This window comes from Danaus plexippus, chromosome 17 (assembly GCF_018135715.1).
Source record: "Danaus plexippus chromosome 17, MEX_DaPlex, whole genome shotgun sequence".
Lineage (NCBI taxonomy): Eukaryota > Metazoa > Arthropoda > Insecta > Lepidoptera > Nymphalidae > Danaus > Danaus plexippus.
Genome location: NC_083548.1, coordinates 6,370,348 through 6,391,912, shown reverse-complemented (window position 1 = coordinate 6,391,912; position 21,565 = coordinate 6,370,348). Strand labels below are relative to the sequence as shown.

The 21,565-nt window shown below is 33.7% G+C and overlaps 1 protein-coding gene across 4 annotated transcripts; it reads left to right on the top strand.

Annotated features, from left to right (window-relative positions):
• The first annotated feature begins 763 nt into the window (after positions 1-763).
• LOC116771599 (sex determination protein fruitless-like) lies at positions 764-20,643 on the top strand. 4 transcript variants are annotated; one of them, XM_032663501.2, is made up of 12 exons: positions 764-924; positions 1,207-1,400; positions 1,664-1,985; positions 7,677-7,860; positions 9,651-9,851; positions 13,481-13,630; positions 13,729-13,852; positions 14,343-14,475; positions 14,697-15,012; positions 15,642-15,761; positions 16,143-16,193; positions 16,936-20,643. In XM_032663501.2, exons 2-12 carry the CDS (start codon positions 1,207-1,209, stop codon positions 17,310-17,312), a joined length of 2,172 nt encoding a protein of 723 aa, XP_032519392.2. In that variant the 5' UTR covers positions 764-924; the 3' UTR covers positions 17,313-20,643. The 4 variants fall into 4 exon arrangements, with proteins under 4 accessions (XP_032519392.2, XP_061379114.1, XP_061379112.1 ...); XM_061523128.1 differs by having other exon boundaries at positions 771-924; positions 1,190-1,400; XM_061523129.1 differs by lacking the exon at positions 764-924 and adding an exon at positions 1,027-1,141.
• The last annotated feature ends 922 nt before the right edge of the window (positions 20,644-21,565 follow it).

Sequence of the window (21,565 nt, the reverse complement as noted above, 5' to 3'; positions counted from 1 at the left end):
AAGCCCACCTTATATTAATATTGCTTGTGGTGTGGGTAATGGGTAGAAATATTATTCATGCAAACGCTCATGCGCCCTTCTCTTCGAGTTCACGTTATAAATAATAATATTAGTATGTATATCTGAATACACTGTACTATATTGTATTAAGGTATAACAATCCCACCCCCGTTTCATATTGTTAGGTTGGTACCTAGGTATAGAAATGCATTCTATGGCAGGTACTTGTAAACGAAAGGATGGAATCTAATAAAAAGAAGACTCTGAATCCGTCTATTATATCTTGTCTAAGTGTGCGTGCGTCTGTGTATGTTGTGAAAAGAGATTGAAGTACTTTTTACACACATACTTCTACACCCGACAATTTATTATTAGGAAGGGGCCAAGTTGGGTTGAAATATAAATAAACATAAATATATATTTTTACGTTCATATGATAAAATAAAAAAATAAAGCATGTACTAAAAATATCGAATCTGTAGAGACGTTAATTTTAATATATTAAAAAAAAAACAGAACACCTGTGCATCAAAAATCAATGCAGGTGCAATAACAGAACATGTAGACAGTGAAATATAATCGTCACTTGCATAAATAACGAATATGAAATATCTAGTAGAAGTTATAAGTTAACTTTGAACCTTTTCACTTGGAATGTATGAACGTTGGTGTACAGTTTATAAAGTTGTATATATTTAATTACGGTATAATAAAGCATGCGGGGGGGCGAGGCGGCGCGCCGCGCTCTCATATTCCGTATATTGATTGTGTGCGAGGGGGCCGGGGCAAGGAGGGGGCCACGGCGTGCCCCACTCTGTTTTTTACGACACGGCTTTCTGTGTAACATAATAAGTATTTAAAAATTTTGTGAAATGTTTCGGTGTTATTTGTGAAAAATTGGGAAGTAGGAAAAGCGATTACGAGGTGAGATTTTTAGGATGCAATGGTTTAATTCAAAATTCGCGTTTTGCCGAATATAATATAAATAAAATTTTATAGCTCTAAATTCCGTCGGCGGCGCGTACCTACAGTATTACACTGTCATACCGCGTACGTATAGTGTTTTTTACGGGCATCGTTCTAAAAATAAGTTGTAATAATTATAATTTTATGTAGCGGTCGCAGCAGAGACGGTTTTCTGGTGATTTTTTTTAATTTTGTGCTGAAGTGAGTGATTTGTGTTTGATAGTGTTTGTGGTGGTGCAGATGCAGGGGCTCGTGAGCGACAAGACGTTCCACTTGAAGTGGAACAACCACCTGCAGAACCTGAGCCAGCTGTTCACGACCATCTACTCGTCGTCGGCGCTCGCGGACGTGACGCTCTCCTGCCGTGATGGGACCCTCAAGGCGCACAAGCTCGTATTGTCGGCTTGCAGCCCTTATTTCGAACAGATATTCAAGTGAGTCGAACCCGATCCCATTAGTCATTAGGTACCACATTCACTGTCATGGAAATTTACAAGCAATAATAAAATATAATTTATATAAAGAGTTGTAAATTAAATACATTTGTTATGTAAATGATACATTCATTACTTATAAAAATAATTTTATCTAATGATAAGAAAAAAAAGTACACATAAAATAAAGATAAATTGTTATTTAATTATAACTGATATAAATTTATATTATGAGAATTACAAAATTAATTTCTTCTCAATAGGGACAATCCATGCCAGCATCCGATTGTGATCTTAAAGGGGATTCCGTTCTCCGAGATCAATCTCTTGGTAGAGTTCATGTACAAAGGGTCGGTGGACGTCCAAGAGTTGGATCTGCAGTCGTTGATGCACACAGCTTCTGAGTTGGAGATCAGAGGACTTGCATATGAGGCTCGTGACAATGCAGCACAGTTGTTAAACGTTAACTTGGAGTATCCAACATACACTCAGAATGCTACCACAACAGCAACGACCACGGCGACCGCAGTCTCAACATCACAGACATACCCACAGACCAGAACAGACGTGGAGAGGTTGAAACAGGTGAGTGAAACGCATTCACTCATTAATGATAAAAACGCTCAACGTAATTCACTCACTTAATGTTCGAACAACTTCATAGTATTTTCAGTTGAATTATGACTGGTATGAATATCTTTAATATAGAGGTATGTTTTGAATTCAGCTTCATTATTTATGTCAGGATTTGGTTAAAGAAGTTTTTAATTAATGGCGACATTACATTCTTAGATACTTTAATATGCATAAATGAAAAACAAAAAAGAAATTAATTGTAAGCAACATAAACAGTAAATGACAAATACATTGTCTTTCATGTATTTTATATATATAAAGTTATTAACTAACTTATTCAATGAGAAATATATATATATACGTTTATTATTCATATATTTATATATATATATCTATGGCTGAGCGAATATATCTTGCCTTTATATGAATAAAATATGATTTAACTGAGAAAACACAGAAATGCTTTTAATACAATAAAAGCAGAATAACAAGTATTTCATCCCAGTAATACAAAAATGCTTCACACAGATTATAATGTGTTTATCGTAGCAAATCTATCTATTTATACTCTGTTTAATATTCCAATAATAAAAAAAGCAGGTAGCCATCCTTATCTCATCCTTGAATGGAAAAAAGTTTTACAATTTGTCATTATGTATCATTCGAAACTAAGAAATAAAATTATAAGGCATAAAACGCAGAACTTTATATATTTATGTTTATGATATAAACATATTAACATTTGTTAATAACCGCACCGCGTCTGCCGGTTTAATGTCGGCATCGACCTTTTTTTCTGATTAAAAAAGTTCAACCCCGATTTAGGAAGGGACGCGCTATGTATAAACAAAACTCGACTTCTTTATTGAAGTCAAAAAATATTAAATACTCACAGAATGCCACTATTAAATCTGAGATACTAATATGTGTTTATCAATTATATATATATATGAGTATATTTAATTCATTAGCAATGAAATCATATGTTATTAAATTGTTACTGCGTTGTTTTAAATTAATATAAAACACTCATTGTTTGAACGTTCCGAGTCGACTTATAATGAGTAATAAATAAAATAATTACGCCATATTATAAATCTAAAAGTTATATTTTAATGTGATACAGATTATAAATGATATAAATAATAAAAGTATATCCTTTAGACGGAATATTCGTTCCCATTGTACTAAGGTATTCGAAAAAAAGTAAAAAAATATTAAATGTCTGTGGTCGGAGCGGTCGGTGTAAGCGGCATATTGATAAAGCATCGTTATGTACAAAATATTATTTACATTGATATAAATATGTATATATATATATATATATATAAGTATATATATATTCATGTTATTATTGTACTGGGTGTAAGTTATCGCGTCATAAATCATGTAAACAATGACATCAGTTATTTATTATTATTATTATATAAACTTTCTACATATTATTTGAGAATGTGAAAGTTTAAAGTCGAACTCTGAAAAGGTTTTAATATTTTTTCTTGTTTATGAACGCGTCGTAAGTTTATTTAATTTTCCGTGTGTCGTATCGGGTTATTGTAAACTTAGTGTCGTTTCGTATTTTAACATTTTTTTGAGTTGTTGTTTTTTTTTTGGGTATTATATTTTAGATGTCTATAAAATATGTTATTTTAGTTCACTCACTGCATATATTTCGTGTCTCGCACGTGATTGCTAAATTGAATGATATGACGTAATATATAATGAGTCATTATTCTCGAAACACTGGAATTAGTGTGGTTTATATATAAGGCATATACATATATATGTATGTTTTATATCTTACGAATATAAAAATTCTATTATGTTTTATGACCTGTATCATAAAACCTTAACGGAAGGATTAGTTAGGCTATAGTTTTAATGTTCCGCAAAAGCTTTTAATGGCCGCTTTTATTAAAAAAAACGGCACTCGTAAAAGGTCCGTCCATTATGTGGAGTGCTACAAAAAATATAAAATATATAACAAAATAAAATTTATAAAAATAATATTATCTGTTCAAAATTGCACGGAAACAATTACAAACAATAGCATTAAACTTGCATTACAAATAGTAACGGCGGGAAGTGTTAGTCATTTATTAAATTTACAGCACAAACTAATGTTATGTTATCACAGATTATAATCTACACGTAAAAGGCGCGAAAAACTACATTTGCACAAGATGGTAATATATTTTAATATTTGCATACGAACTGGATATAAGTGAATGTTATTATAATTTTTACGTCGTAATCGTTTTGTTTTTATTAATTAATTAATATATATAAATATATATTTATTTATTTTTTGTCGATAAATTAATCGCGTTTTAATATTCATTCATGCAAAGTGTTTATGGTGTTACAAGTATTTTTTTTTTATATGGCAAGAATTAATTACACTTTAAGTTGTAATGAGTTTTAATTAATTAAAGCCGAGTGCTTTCCCCCTACTCGGAGCTAGACTCGTATCAATCGATAACGAACGCTGCATCTCGCTATGATATTAATTTTACAAGACATTTCATACGTTTATATTTAGTATTGAATTATTTTTTTTACGTTAGAAAGATGGATACGTTATACAAATGTATGCTGTATGTTTGTCTTTTCAAGATAATTGTTACACAATTAATTCAAAACCATTTCTTTGATTTTAATAATAAAGTAAATAAAGATTATTTTATTTTTAATATATATATTTATATATATATATATATATGTTTAAATTCATGGCTTTGTTTTCTGACAAGGCGGGGTCACCTTCATGTGCCAGTTACTTAGGAATGACTATTTATATTATACAAATAATAAGGAACCTTTGTTCTTATTTATTTGTAAGCATGTTCATATATTAATAAATTAATTATAATTATTCTATAGCTATTTAAAATGTTTTTTTACTGCAGACCAAAAGTATTTGTCTTATTATAAATTAATTTTGTGTAGGATTATTAATTTTTTTTATATCTGTATTTATAAAAATATTTTTTATAATTTTAATCAAAACAATATGTTTATTTCGTATTAAGTAATGTAATATCCTAACCACGAGTTTGCACCACCAAGCTGACCGTTTCAAAGTTTTTTTATCTATAAATTCAAACATGATATTATAAAGTTATGTATATCAATGAAAAAATTTAGACTTATAATACCCGGTCAAACAATTTTACATACAAAGTCGCTCAAAAACTAAATCTTTTAGATATAATTTCTGATAATATTCCCAAAGTTTTCTGATGGAACAGTCTTCCATCTGAACTCTTCTCCATCATTTAATGACCTTATGATTAATATATTAAGTAAACACGACTCAATAAATTTTAAATATAAATATTTAATTTACGATAACTTATGACTATAAAACACAGTATCGCGTAAGTAATAATTTCAAAATCGTGTTTCTGCCTCACATATGATTATTAGTTATCATATTATTTCGTAAATTATGTAATCTTTCTACTACATTGTATGTATTATAATGTCGTATTTAAACACTAAGTATAGAAAATTTATATTCAATTGATATTAGATTTAAAAAAAAATTCGTAATATTGTAAGACAATTCAAAAAAGTCGAGAATGCTTTGTTGCCTAACTATCGATTTGCAATATAAATTTTACTGGCCGTAATTTTTCCCTTATTGGATTTCCAAGTCATCCCCCAGCCGAAAAAAAGTATGTTATTAAATACAATCAAAAAAAGCTAACAACCATTAACATCGATTTTTAACCTTGTTGCTTACGTCAGCAAGGTTCAACGAACTGTCAGTAGTTAATAATATACATAGTTTTTATTTAAAACAATTATAATAGAAACTTATAAGTAATAAAAAAAATACTGGCAGCATTTATATTTTTTTTATGAGAGAGTTTAAAAACAGAACAGTTCTCAAGTAATGCAACCGACGAACAGCGCGTTTTATATAAAAGAAGTCAATTATAAAATGTATTATTACAATAGTAAGTGGAGAGTTCAACAATTCTTTAAGAACCGTTACACAGCTCGCGTCCGATGAAAACGTATTATGATTTAAATAAATTGAAATCATTTCGAGTTTTTTTAATATTTTAAAATTTGTATAGTATTTTTTTTTTAGTTATTATAAATTTAGAAGTACACACATTTAGAAGTACATACATTTTTTTTTAAATTTCTATTCCCCTAAAGTTTGTTTTTGACTCAGTATATAATTTTTCTATTTATTATTTAAATTAAGAATTTTTCAAAAAAAGGTTCCATATCAATTAAAATTCCGATTTGATGTCAATAGTTGAACCAATTTTAAATTTCTTTTAGTTCATTTCTAAGTTTAATTAACCAATTTTTTTTTATATGATACATTTATAGTTCATGTTGAAAATGAATCATTCAAAAATAATAGTAACTGAAAAATATACATTTATAAAGCCTGGTGTATACTGAGGTATGAGAGCAATTGTCATTATGTAAGTCGAGAGTTGACACTTCTCTCAATATTTTCATACATTTAATTAATATTATTACAAATATACATATATATATATATATATATATATAATTATTTCCAATGTTATTTTAATTACCAACTATTATTGTTGCACACATAGACATATAATTTAATACGGATACCCCGGTATTAATTATCGTTCTTAAAGATTTCATTGGAAATCTCATAAAATCTGCCCGGAAGTGACGAAACGTGAATATTGTATTATATATGAATATATATAGAGTCCTCACATTATATAACATTTATAGTTTTCGTTCAGAAATTTAAGTGAATTGTGTATCAATTATTTATGAATGAAAAATTTTCAACTTGGAAAAGGCGTTTTACTTTTATGGATAATTGAGAAAACTTTAACACTGTTTGTGTTTTAGCCGACGAAAAATTCGTAATAAAGATAAATAAAAAGTTATGACTGTTGTGAATAAAATTCTCACTTAAGTTGTCCTTAAATTAAAAAAATATCCTGAATTTTAATATATATAAAAAAAAAAAACATTTTTACAATATTATAGTAAAGACATAAAGGGAATTTTTATATGCAATCCTAATGCTTTGAAAGTACTCAATCAATCTCACTACACACAGAGCTTTACAAGTTTATCATTCAGAAAACTTGTCACATTTCAGTAATAACGTAGGCTATAAGAAAAGAAACAAGAAACGCTTCGTCTGCAGTGTAGTATTGAAACCTATAGTAAGCGTTCAGACGCGAGGGTCGATACCGTAATATTGTTGTTCGACGGATAATAAAGTTACGAACTTAAACTGATTGGATACTTGTAGATAGGGATGAAAAGGTTTGACATGATGTGACTATCGCATGTATTTTACGAGAATTCAAAATAGAAGTAATAGTTTCGGATGTACTTGCTTTTTTATTATTTCAAACTACATACACCCGAAGTTTCGGTTACTTAGCAGCAACCGTGATCGCGGTTGTAACCTAAATTTATAAAGTTGGGTAGTAATTCAGAAGACATTAGTTTTATTTAGTTTCAATGAACTGAAACATATTTCAGGGCAAACGTTTCTATGTATTTAATGAACCGATTTCTGTAAAATATTATCAATCATCAGCGAAATGGGATTAATTTAAACACAGCTATAACATTTGATATGCGTTGACTCGATGTATATTATATATGGAACTGGAAAAAAGTTTCATCCGTGTTTCAATTCCAATTCCAACCAGAATAAAATTCCAGATCCACATGTACCAGCAGTCCATGATGCGTGCTGAGGAGATACGGCGACGGCGGCGGGAGGACATGCCGGGGACCCAGACAGCCGTCAACAACATATTAGCAGCGGCTGCCAGGGAGATGGAGGAGGCGAGGCATGCGGCCCGCGGGGAGAGGGTCGTGGCCAGCATACAGACGGAACAGGAAGGTTGGCTCACTGGCTGTATTGATGCATTTTTTTCAATTTGCCTAGTTTACATGCAAGGAGGTTGATAATGAAGTCGGCAGTACTGATGTTTTTTTTTAATTTATCCGGTAGTCAAACAAGAAAATGTTAGGTGATGTTGATGTTGGCGGAACCTTTTTAATTCAAAAGAAGTTTATGTTGATGTTGGCAGTACTGATTTTTTTTTAATTTGTCTCATGACCAGAAAGTGATTTTTTAAAAAATTAAATTTTATATTTGTCAGAGTTTTTTTTAAATACGTCTAAAGATTTTTATTCATGGCTTCATTATTCATAACCTAAAATATTTTTTTATTTGGTCTTATACGAAGCTTTCTTTTGAATATTTTTTAACGGAATATTGATATTTCTTTATAGAAATCTTTCAGGAATAAATCAACAATTTTTTTTTACATATCATTAACAAGCTACAAAATCTGAAACACAAACCTACAAGCTCAGCTTAACACGCTAATTAAAACAGTGCTTAATATTTTTTTATTAAAATATTGAAAATAAAAATACTAAATTGTATGTTTCTAGTAACATATAAGACTTTCGCGAGTATCCGTTCAAATAAAACGAATATTTTCTGATGTATTAGGCGTTTTCTTTATTTTATTACTATGCATACTCCCGCCGTTTCGGTTACTTCGCAGCAACCGTGATCAGACAGACAGGCAGACGAGGTGAAAAAAAAAATGTTTCTCGTAACTTTAAACGAGTAAAAAAGTAATGGTACACTATAACAATCATGTATAACAGCAACATCTTCATCAATACATGTGGCATATTAATTTAATATAGATAATTTTCAATGAGAATCTCCTAGTTCATAACAAATGCATACTCTGTAAAGGGTAGCTACTAGATCGATAGAGTTAGCTCGCTCTCGCTACACGCCCACGCCCACATCGCTGCAACACTTAATAACATTGTATAGACACTGAGAGCCAGACGAATATTACACGCACGGCTATTGATATATATATAATGGTATTAAAAACATTATTATTTGAGTCACATGAAGTAAAAGTAATGTTTGGTTACCATTAGTTTGAATACTCATACGACATACTAATCGTTTGTCGTTTCTCGTTACGATAATTTTATAGAAAAAACTTAAAACTCCATATTATGTTGTAAAACTTAGAATAGGTATTTTGATTATATACCTATTTAAACAAACTAAAATTGTAGTGTCCGTTTGTATGATTCAAATAACTAAATTTAACTTAATGCATATATAATTAATAAAATTAATTAAATTAATAAAATTTTCGTCTATCTGTCTCACTGTGTTTTTGGTGATGGTAATTTCACGGGTAATTAGGTAACGTTATAAGTGTAACTTGGACTTTATTTTACAAATATTTATTTATACTTAAATAAACAAAAAATATATCATTCTCATCGTTAGTCTCTGGCATAGCTGGTTAGAAAAACGATTAAGAACCATCCAATTAAAATTTGGAATTTCGGGTAAAATTTTATACAATACTGGTCACACCATCCAATACAGATCATTAATAACACAAATGAAAACTAATTTAATAAATGTTGCCATTACATTAACTTTTTTTATAAGCTAGACTTTGTTTTATTACATTAGTATAATTATGTTTTTAAGATTAAAGCAATTGGAAATATAGATTTAAATTACCATAAAGAAGGTTTCAGTAACATTAACAAAATATTTCAAAGGTTACGGCGTCGAATCCTGAGATTGTCAATGATTTTTTTTTAAATAATATAAGATAATATTCCGTACAGCAACATCCACATCATCAGCGTCGGTAGCGGCGACGTCCACACAACACGACGTGAAACGAGAGTACGAGGACGAGAGACCGAAGAAACGGGTCTCCATCATGTCACCAGACGACGAGAAGACGAGGGTCAAGAAAAAGACCATGACGGTACGCTTCCAAGAAGACAAGACTGACGACGGAACACAGAAGATTACATCACCAGGTAAGAAGATTGTAAAGAACAACGTAAAAGAGAAACAAAACCTCATCTTTCCATGGATTCACCGTGCGGGTGCCGGGTCCATGGTTGCAGGGAGAGGAGCTTCAACAGTGCCTGGGACTCGCGACCCAGGTGTAGGTTCAAGGGACTCCTAACTAACACGCGTTAAACGCTCACCTCCACCGTCCAAGTCCTCTCTCAACTTGATTATTACGATATATATTTTGAATTAATAATTAAATTATTCAGGTCAATATAGTAAACAGATCACAATGAAATTCAATAAATATCAACCCCATTCTCATATGGATACCTATTCATCATCAGCTCTATTCCATTCAGACAGAAACACACACGTGTTTATATTATGACCGGTCAAATTCATAGATTAAAGTTTTAATATACTGAAACATAGACCAAAATCGTTTTTGTTTTACTCGATAAAATATTTCGAAAATTAAATGAAATTGAAGTGTGTGTTATATTATTATTTATTTATATATATATATGTATATAATTCTTTAATATATACGATTTTTTTCACATAAATTACATATACGTTGTTAATTTAAACTTTTAAGTGTCATGACATTAGCAACGTTCAGAAAACTAGTACTGCATCATCGAAATGTCGCGACCGGGAAAAAAAAAAACAAAATGCCGAAAAAAGTAATGATGTCAAAAACAAACAAAAATATCTCAAAATGCTTAAAATAATTTTATTCAAAATAAAAGATTATTTCGGTTTTTAAAATATATACGAATGTGTTCAAAATGTCATTTTAATGATAGCGTTTATCTATACATTGTCGGGGAGTTCGTTATTTTTAATTACCAGCATATTTTCGTAACATTTAGCACAGCACAGGTCGTATATATAAATCTTTTATTTAATATACTTTTTTTTTTTTTTTTTTTTTTGTCGTAAATACGTCCTGCATCGTTACATTGACCTCCAATATTAATTTTTGATATATATATTATTATTTTTTTTTGGGATGGAAAACTAATTAGCATGACCTTGGTTTTTTTTAAACATTATTGTATGCTCTTTGTCGCGATGTCCCTCTGACATTATGTTTATTTTTTGTGTCAAGCTCTGGGTGGCATATTTGGTATTTTATTTAAATAAATTTCAAAAAATATATATATAGTTTGTTATATCAGAATTTAAAAAAAAAGATCTTAATTTTGTTATTCATATGTTTATAAATAACAAAATTCTTATACGAATAATGTTATTTATATTAACATTAATCACAATAACATATTATTCAGATGATCTCGTCGTAACTTATTAACACAAAATACAGGCTTGTGAAATGTAATGAGTTAAATTTTAATGAAAAAATATATATATGTATATAATAATAACTTTCTCATATTATATGTTGTATGAAACAGGATTCCACACGACAGGTTCCTCACATTGTATGTCTCGCTCATTATTATTGAACTTTATACGAAAATAAATTAAGTATTAAGGTCTTCATTGCCTATAAAACATATTTAAATGAAGGTTTTTTTTAATATCACACACTATGTGTTCGCGTTCAGAGCACAATGCACCTTATACACATCTAATTAAGGTATGATTCACGATAATGGAAAATAAACAGCAATTTTCGAAACGACATTCGTATTAAATATTAATATATATATATATAGAGTTTGTAATAAAAATATTATTTAAGTCTCTTTAATATGTGTGAGGACGATCTGGGAGTCGGATGTTACGCTTTTAATATAAAATACAAATTGTATGAACATACGAGCGTCATAATCTTATCTTTTTAATGAATAACATATTTGAGATGAAAAAAATTATCATCGAATTTGTTTCGCCGTTGGAAATAATAAAGGTAATGAGATCTAAGACTGAGATATTAGTTTCATTTAAATAATGAAGATGTTTAAAAAAATATATATACGAAACGTTTAGAAACAGATTCAATTTACATTTTTATGGTTTAATTAAGTTTAGAAATGCATAAACAAAATTTTTTTTTTAATAATTTACAGATCATACAAGACATTAGCTGACGTAAACGTAGTAATAAAAATATATAACCTACATTTTATATTAAAATTTATATAAGATTAAAAAAAAAAATGATTTATATGATTCACAATTAACTTTTTTTTTATAAAAAAAAAAAAACTAGTTTTCATATCGAGCTGTGGAAACCCGTTTTAAATTAGTTATCTGTTTGTATATATTCAATTCATTACAAATATACTGTACGGTAAATATTTCTTAATTATAAATAAGTGTCCACAGAACAATAGCTCGCTCTCAAGACAATAATTTTGTGTTATTTCCTTTCACGGTTTAAATATGAAATACACAACTCCGTAAGCAGATAATCGTTGCGAAATTACTGCACACAGATCTCTGTAGACCGAGCATGATGTGCGGACTCTGTAATCGATTCGATGGACGCTAAATTTTTTTTTTTTGTTAATTTAATTTAAATATATATTTGAATTAATGAATATTAATCTGTTCATAGGAATGAATAATATTATATAGCATTACTCAGAAAGGTTGTACTCATTCTATACACAGCTACTCTACTATACTATACTATATGAATCACGCACTTTCTACAAACCATGATAAGTTACGTCGTTTCTTTATGAATGATTTGTTTGACATTTTTTTTTTATGATTAACCTACCTCCTTTCGATAATTTGTCAAAATAATATTAAAATCTCGTATAAAAAAAAATATATTTTACCTTATATAACATAACCATCGATACTAAACCATAATTATTATTATTTCAATACAAAATGTCATTATAATTTACGTTCAGTGACAACACACACTATGACGAATCTCTATGTACTGACGTATGTATGTGTGTGTAAAAGTTATGGTGGTGTGTGTAATGTTATTTCAAACTAAATAACTTATTCCAAATGCATTTTATACATAATAGCTTTGTTGCGTTCGTCCCCGTATAAACACGGACTACGTTGAATATCAGGTTCCCGGAATACTAACAAAAAGGGATACTGGATTTTCGCTACATTTATAAATGTGAACGTTTTCAAACAGTTCATTGTGGTCCAAGACGTTGGAAAATGTATTGCGACGTTAGAACAACACAAAGATATAATAGTATATACTGATTAGAAATTTGGATTTTTTTTTTTTTATATTTTTCGTTGTTCTAGATGTTGCTTAAATATAATAAGTCTTCTTTAGTAATAATAATAATTAAATAAAAGCCTTTATTCCATTCGACAAACTCCTACGCGTTTCCTCCACGCGGTATTTAAAATAGTAATACGCCCAACAAATAAAAACTTTGACATTGGCAGAATATATTACGATGAAGTGCGAATGAAGCCATACTTAAAAAAATATCTTCAAAGTTAAATTAATAGTGTAATAATGAAAAAAAACTAAATTAATAATGAGCTAATGGTGATCATATAAAATATAAATATCACATTTCTACGTGTACATTTGGTTAAATAAAATAAATTTCTCTTAACGTAACACTTAAAAATAATACAGGCACGTAGTCGACTGACAGCCTAAAAATGCTTTAAATTTTGTAAAAGCGATGCTCTTACATTTGTCTTTTTAAATAACATATAAATATTTGTCAATTTCCAGGCCCCAACACAAACCAGCCGGTCCACATTCAGACTAACCACGGCGAATCAAAAAACGACAGCGAAATGAAGTCGGGTGGCATCAAAGTGGTTCAGCTGGCCGTGCTGCAGAAACAGAACCAGACCAACAACGAGCACGACGACTCTGACGGTGAGGTGCTAGGACTCGTTGTAACACGAACAACATATACGAGAGTATAGGAAATGATGAACCTAGCAGATGCTTAACGTGTTTGTATGTTGTTCCAGACAAGGCGGGCAAGCTAGTGATGGACGACGACGAGGAGACGGATTCCAGCGGGTCCATATCAGATTCGGCGGCGAACGAGTCGCAGGACGGGCGGCCGCACGTCTGTGATATATGTGACGTCAGGTGACTACTAGAAAATACATATATATGACATCATCGATCACAGAACGAAGTAGCCTGTTCACCTAAAAGATTAGTTGGGCAAATTGAGCGATCTATCAATGAGAAACGAAGATTTCTCAGTCACAGAATAACCTCGCTTGCCTTAATGCTATTTATGATACAGAACAAAATGTTAAAACTACAATATTACTACAAATCATCAAATAAACGACATTTCAGTACTTAATGTAATATATTTTATATGGTTGCCTGGAAGAGATAGCTGCTTAGAAATAATTTTTTTGTGGCAAAACACCAATTAATTTTGTTTGTTTAATGTTACATGGATATAAGGGTATATTTTTATGTCCCTACAAGGTCGACATTGTGTATAGTCCCTTGGAATGACATCAGTTAACGTGTTGCCGCCTTTAATATCCTGCGATCGTGTCCTGTAGTCGGTTCACAAACCCTGCCAGTATAACCACAGGGTATGTATGCTCGTCCCCAGGTTCGCTCGGTCGTCTCATCTCTCCCGCCATCGCCTCACACACACCGGCGAGAGACCCTTCACATGCGGAGGATGCGGGCGCTCCTTCGCGCGCTCCGACAAACTGAGGGTGCACACTAAAATATGCGAACGGGTACGTACATCACACGCACATGCAGGTTCTTTACCTGAGGGAAGATTTTTTTTCAACCTCGGACTTAAAACTATTAACGATATCAAAACATATGTCCTAAAAATTTAAGGAAACTTGTCTAACAATAGTATAATCTAGAAATCAAAATATAATACATATTAAGCAACGAAAGCTAACATTAGTATATAAAAATTAATGAAAAATATTATTAATGTTGACAGGAGGATCCGACAGTGGACATGGCCAATGAATCAGTGAAACGTGAGAACAACTCGGAAGTGATGTCAGGGATGGTGCGCACCACTCACCGGGAGTCAGGACACCTGGTGTTCACGCCCAGTGGGGACGTCATGCTGCCTCCGCGGCCCGGCAACCCTGTAGTACTCAATTCGACCCTGGAACCCGTGAGGAACGAACTCAACGCCTCGGACCTAGTGGACCCGCCGCGCAGGGGCCGCGGCAGGCCGAGGAAGACCCCCCTGCCCCTCACGCCCAAGATCAAAAAGAGGAGGGGACGACCGCCCAAGACATCACTCGGTAACTGACATGTTTATTATGTTACACTCATTATACTCACCCATTGTAAGTGTGTACAGGATAAAAATGATTTGAGTGGACTTTTGAGGGCAATGAAGTTTGGAAGGTCTGTAAGACGTTATGCATCGGCTAGGAGGCAACGAATTCTGAATGGTGACTATAATCAGTATGAGAGTGCAATGGAATGACTATGAGCAGTGTGAGAGTGTAATGGAGTGACTGTGAGCAGTGTGAGAGTGCAATGGAGTGACTATGAGCAGTGTGAGAGTGTAATGGAGTGACTATGAGCAGTGTGAGAGTGCAATGGAGTGACTGTGAGCAGTGTGAGGGTGTAAATGAGTGACTATGAGCACTGTGAGAATGTAATGGAGTGACTATGAGCAGTTGGAGAGTAATGGAGTGACTATGAGCAGTGTGAGAGTAATGGAGTGACTATGAGCAGTGTGAGAGTAATAGAGTGACTATGAGCAGTGTGAATGTAATGGAGTGACTATGAGCAGTGTGAGAGTAATGGAGTGACTATGAGCAGTGTGAGAGTAATGGAGTGACTGTGAGCAGTGTGAGAGTAATGGAGTGACTATGAGTAGTGACGTTGTATTTTTATTTCCTACCATGTGAATGTGTTTCAGATATGGAAGGCTGTGTTCTGACTGGCGGGTCGGTCTCCGGCAGCGCGCTGGCCGGACATCAGCTCATGCTGAAAAGGAAGCGAGGACGCCCGCCAAAGAACTACTTCCTGTCACAGCCGGGTATGACACATACATGGATCAACACATATTTTAAAGGCTCCTATCTGAGACATTACATCCAAGAAACTTAACATTAGGATAGTATTTTTTTTTTCATCATAATTTTAATTTATAAATTTAGTCAAATTAAATTACATACAACATTATTAGAAGCTTTTAAGTACTTACTTCGCTATTTTAATTTAATACCTATTTAATTCTGTACAAACCCTAGTTACGACACCCAATGCCGGAGAATCATTCTGATTTTTTATCTATACGACAATCAATAATTTTAAATAGTGTGTGTGTGGCCTAAGCGACGCTTTGTTTGTATTTCCCCATATAACAATAAACGCTGAGTCGCGTGCACATGGCTATGATGTTGCTGTGTTTCCATAGGTATGGATATGGCAATCCAGTACAGCATTGCGGCAGAAATGAACAACATTTGTTAGTAAATACATTTAATAGCATGAACTAACCGGGAACTACTGGCAACACTAACACGTGCCTCCGGGTACACTTTGAACACATCCCACACTCAATTACTCTACCGGTGAAGGTCTTTGACAGCTTCCTAACATCTGTATTGGAATGCATGTATTTACAAGCGTCCTGCGTGTTTGATAAATATGACAAATTATTTTTTTTATTAATGATCACGTTATATCTATTCTCTATATCAATCGTATTTGTAATTTGTTTCAAGTCTTTGGTTTGTTTTGTTTTAATTCAATAACTCATTCAAACACATCAAGTTTATACTAACAGGTTACTTATTCTTAAAACGTTTTATCAAATTGTCGTCTATTACTTCCGTTTTAACAGTGACGTCACACAAACTGTTTGATCAATCAGAAGTTAGACATATAATGAACACGTGTGGTAACAACAGTGTATTATATATAAAATATTTTAAACAAATATTATTAATCGATGGGAAAAAATACAATACATATTAGTTACACACTGGTTTGCCTGCTTTGCTGTTTAATGTATATAATAACTAATAAGGAGTTGAAATACTAACATGCAAGAACCAAAGATGTGTTTAATATAGAGTCGTTTGTAGTAATACCTTAAATAATGAAATTGAAAATATAAAAACGTCACAAACAGACAAGCATGAATGAGGTTGCGGGATAAAGCTATGTAGTCAAGTACAACGGAACTGACATAAGGCGTGTTACAGACGGACGACCCAACGAGAACTACAACGCGACCAACCTGCCGTTCGGGGACTTCTCCTACCTGACCGAGATGATGTACAACCCGCTGGCGTACCCCTACGTCACCGTGGACCCCGACCGGAACGTGGACGCCGACGCCGCCGACACGTCGCGCGGCACCATCGACGTGTCCGACACCAGCTCCGACGACGACTCCGAGGCCGACCGCCGCCGCGTCATGACGGTGGGCGACTGCCAGATAGTGAAGCTGCCGCCGGCCGACGAGCGCGAGGAGCGCGACGACTCCCCGCCCGACGAGATCCCGCCCCCCACCAGCTCGGTCACCATCACGCCCATCACCACCGTCGGCGACTGCACGCTCCGGCCTCACAACGCATAAGGACCCCGCCCTCCCTCCGACCCTCGCCCCTGTAGTCGGCCGTCTTCCTTGTTATTGTGGTAGCATGATCTCGTGGCGCTCCCGCTGCCCTCGTGCCACGATCCTCGCGGAGGCGTCTCAGTGTCTTATGAATCTTGGATCGCCATGAAGTCGCTGTTAGCGTTATGTCTTCCTAACTGTTTAGTGTTAAACGGAATCGTCGCCGCGGGTCCCGGCCCGGCGCGTTTCCATATATTGTCGCGGCCTAAATGCTACTACAATGATCGCGCGAGACGTCTCTGGACGTGCATTTAATCGGTGATGTTATTTATTCGAGCGGAGATTTTAATCGTAATCGTGAAGCTTTACAAGTAGAACGTAAAAAACTTGGCATCGGTGTGATGTTTTCACAAGTAGACTAACGGCGGCGCAGCAGCTGGCTCGCTGCGGTACTCCAGACTGCGGACATTACGATACACTGCTAGAGCAGCAATGACATCGCCTCGGGAGGTACGCGCAGTAGATCACAGACCGACGCCTGAATATGTATAATCTGAGCCATATTATAATAATGATAGTTTAAGGATCTATATTAATATGTATGTAGAGTATTTTCCTAGTATCACACGCATGCCATGTTTTTATCGTTAGACAACAGATATACTCATTCAGACACAATCGTTGAACAAATGTCACAATAAATAACACACAACATTCTACACGAAAACCTCCATACTGCCAATGTACACTGACTCATCGCGAACCACAGCCGACACACGACAATAGACTGCGACATTAGTTTCCGTGCATAATGTTGTATATTATGATATACATATAATATTCCCTTATAGATGTATAATATTTTCAGAAACTCTACATAGAGGAGTAATACATATTTACTAAGTGTAATGAAACGTAGTTATATGGAATATACTGTGTTGCCTTCAGCGTATTTCAAATTCAATGGTACCCACTAAAGCGTCCATACATTTTGGCTGTACGAAGTGTTCCTTCCATATCAAAACACTTGCGTGAATTAAAAAAAAATAATCTGTCAAAAGGAACGTCAATGTCTGTCTGACGTGACAGTCGCGCGCGACGCGCACTATTTCTAAAGATTAATATAATTATAATGCTAATTATATTATATGTGTTAACAATGTAATTAATTCGCTTCGTGATGCGTGCCTTACCGGTGTACGCTTTAGTGAGCATCGCTCTATGACACGCGATGTGACGACGTGTTCAGGATAATCAGTTTCATAATATTAACCACAGATAACAATTATTTTAGAATCGAAAATATTTTTGGGTAGATATAATTATAATAAGTAGCGTCTGATCGGCTGTCTATATTCAATATATCTAATCGTATAAGTGGAACGGCTCGCGGCCGCTCGGCTCGCAGCGGACGCGAGTCTTTTGGAGTTATTTTGCTATAATAAGTACGTTAAAACCATTAATTAAAGTAATCGTGTAGTGAGCACGCGCTATTTCGCCTTTCCATGTCTAAATGTATTAATCTCTGTGAATATTAGAACGTAGAGTCTTAGATAAAAATATTCTAAATATGATAACTCGGCAACACCACACAAACAAGTGATACGATGTTAGCTAATTATTTTTAGCAGAACATTATATGATAACATATATATTTCTTTAATCATTTTGCCTGTAACGTGTAATCGTAGAGTAATGATATGTAACCCCAGTCCACGCGGCGGCTGTGAGACAGCTGCTATGTTCCTTTACGTTATGTTGTGACTCCCCGCGCCGCGCCGCGTTGTCGCGCCGCGCGCGTCACTCGCGCCTCGTGCGGCGCCGGGCGACGTACGATGCAAGTATTAGCTCGCTACTGTGGATATGTTTTAAGCAACGATTGGGTTCACCTGTACAGTAGCATAGTTCCTAACATATAATCGATACAAAACTATAACCCTTCGACTAATCGTAGCTGATTATATTTCTTTTAGTGTTTAAGTTTATATTTTGAGATCAAACTATTATTATACGGTAGTACTCTACTTGTGACGTAGTAGTTGTGTTAAGGTACGCTTTCTTTGACGGATATCCTTTACGTATTTGATGGAAGACTGCTCTGTAACCTTTTCTATGATTATCGGTTAGTTATTTTTATCGGAGACCGATTCTATTATCTATACGGAAATAAGCCCAAGAGGTTATTGTCATGAGTCTCAAACGGCGAACTATTGTAACTGATTGTTAATTTACAAAAGAATCTGTATTTTTATAACTAAGAATAAGTTGTATGATTATTTACTCCGTAACTAGTATCCCACATGCAATAGGTTAGTTCGTGTTTAAGTTACAACGGCCCTATTGGCTTTGTGTTGTCGTTAAGTTTAGCGTAACATGATTCGCTCGGTCGGTCAACATCTACACCTGGAGAAACTCACACACCAACCTCGGAAGTAATAATAACAATTATATATGAAACTATATATTTTAATTATTATAATTATATGACAGATGCAAAATTATTTCATTTCAATTTGAATTTTTTTTTCCGTTCAAAAACGTGATAGATGTTGGCTGATAAGTTTAAGTCTTAGTTTGGCAATAAACGGTTATTTATGGAGTGTTGGTAGCGTGGCCGCCCCGTTGTTCGCATTTACTTATTTGTGTTAACTTTATATTGTTTGTTAACGGCGGTGCAGACATTTGTAACCATATATATATATATATATATTAATTTTATCGCATTTATTTAATGTGTTGCAATGGGAACTGTATTGCAATATTTTCGGTCCACTGCCATTACACTGCACCGCCGCCCTCAGTCAGATCGTGTATCGTTTGTACGCATCTATTGAATGTTTATTTTATATTTTTTAACTGCGATGCTTATTTTCCTACGTAGCGTGTAATGGTTTACTTAAAGGATCTTTGTAACTGATCATTATTTATATGCACGATGATTCCTAAACGTAATGACAATTTGGCGAGATTAATTTGTGTGACAAAAAGTATTTAATATTTTGATGAAAATATTGTTTCGGGAGAGGATCAGTCGCGGCCGGATGTTTAGTTTTTAAATGAGATGTTTTTTTTTTTATTATTATATTGTATTGTGAAATGGCTATCATTTTACGTTGTGATCATGTGAGTGCAAAATTGTTTACTATTTTAACCAGTTTCATTGACCTTCGTCAATCCAAGGGCAGCAGTTATTCTAACACGTGTTTAGTCCTGCATAGTCCGAGAGCAGTATTTTTTAGCTGTAGTCTTTATTATTATAAACTTTTTTTTTTATTATTATTTTAACATTTATGAAATTCGATCGTTAGTTAATTTCTAACAATGAAATATTTAATAAAGAAATCACAAAATTTATTCGACTTTAATTTCACTTCAATCGAACGTTCAGTGAGTCATATATACGTAATCTATCATCATCATCACCATCAGCCTATAGGAGCCCACTGCTGAGCAAGGGCCTCTTCTCACATGGAGAAGGTTAGAGCATTAATCACCACGCTTGCTCAAGACGGGTTGGCGATTTCAATCTTATAATTTGAAATTATAAGACCAGGTTTCCTCACGATGTTTTCCTTCACCGTCTGTCAGTGGTGTCTAAAATACTCTTAGAAAGTACATATGATTCGAAAAAGATCACATTGGTACTTGCCAGGTTTCGAACCCGCGCCCTCACGTATGAGAGGCGGGCCTTTTAACCCGTAATCTATGCCGGTTGTCGATATCTGTATCTGAAGCCGCATGTTGAACCCTCTTTAACATGCGGCCGAAGCCAAAGGCAACAGCTTGTAGAAAATACGAATTTCTGAAGTGAAACTTCTTATGCCACCTCCAACAAGGTTGCGTTAAACGTTTAACGCTCCTGGGGTGGGAGGCATAGAAAGAGACAGCGAGAGCAAACGCGTGGCGCTCGAACGCGTGCGGGCAATCAATTGTGAGTTGGGACTTGTAAGTAATGTTAATAAAGTTTATCTTGAATTAACACAAAAAATTCCTCAAAAATCAATTTCTATTCCTTTCTGTTTTCATTCCAACATTACGAGGTTTCACTTCCTCCGCGCGGAGAGACTACACATATTTTTTTTAAAAGGATGTATGAAAGACGGCCTAATTGATGGGAAGTAGTTACTGTCACTCATGGACATCTGGAACATGGTTTTGAACAGATGCGTTGCCAGCCTTAAAACTAAAATATATATCGGCGCAAGCAGGTTCAATGACGGATGCAACATGAAAATAACTGTCATCAATTATTATAACAACTTATTGGTCGTCGT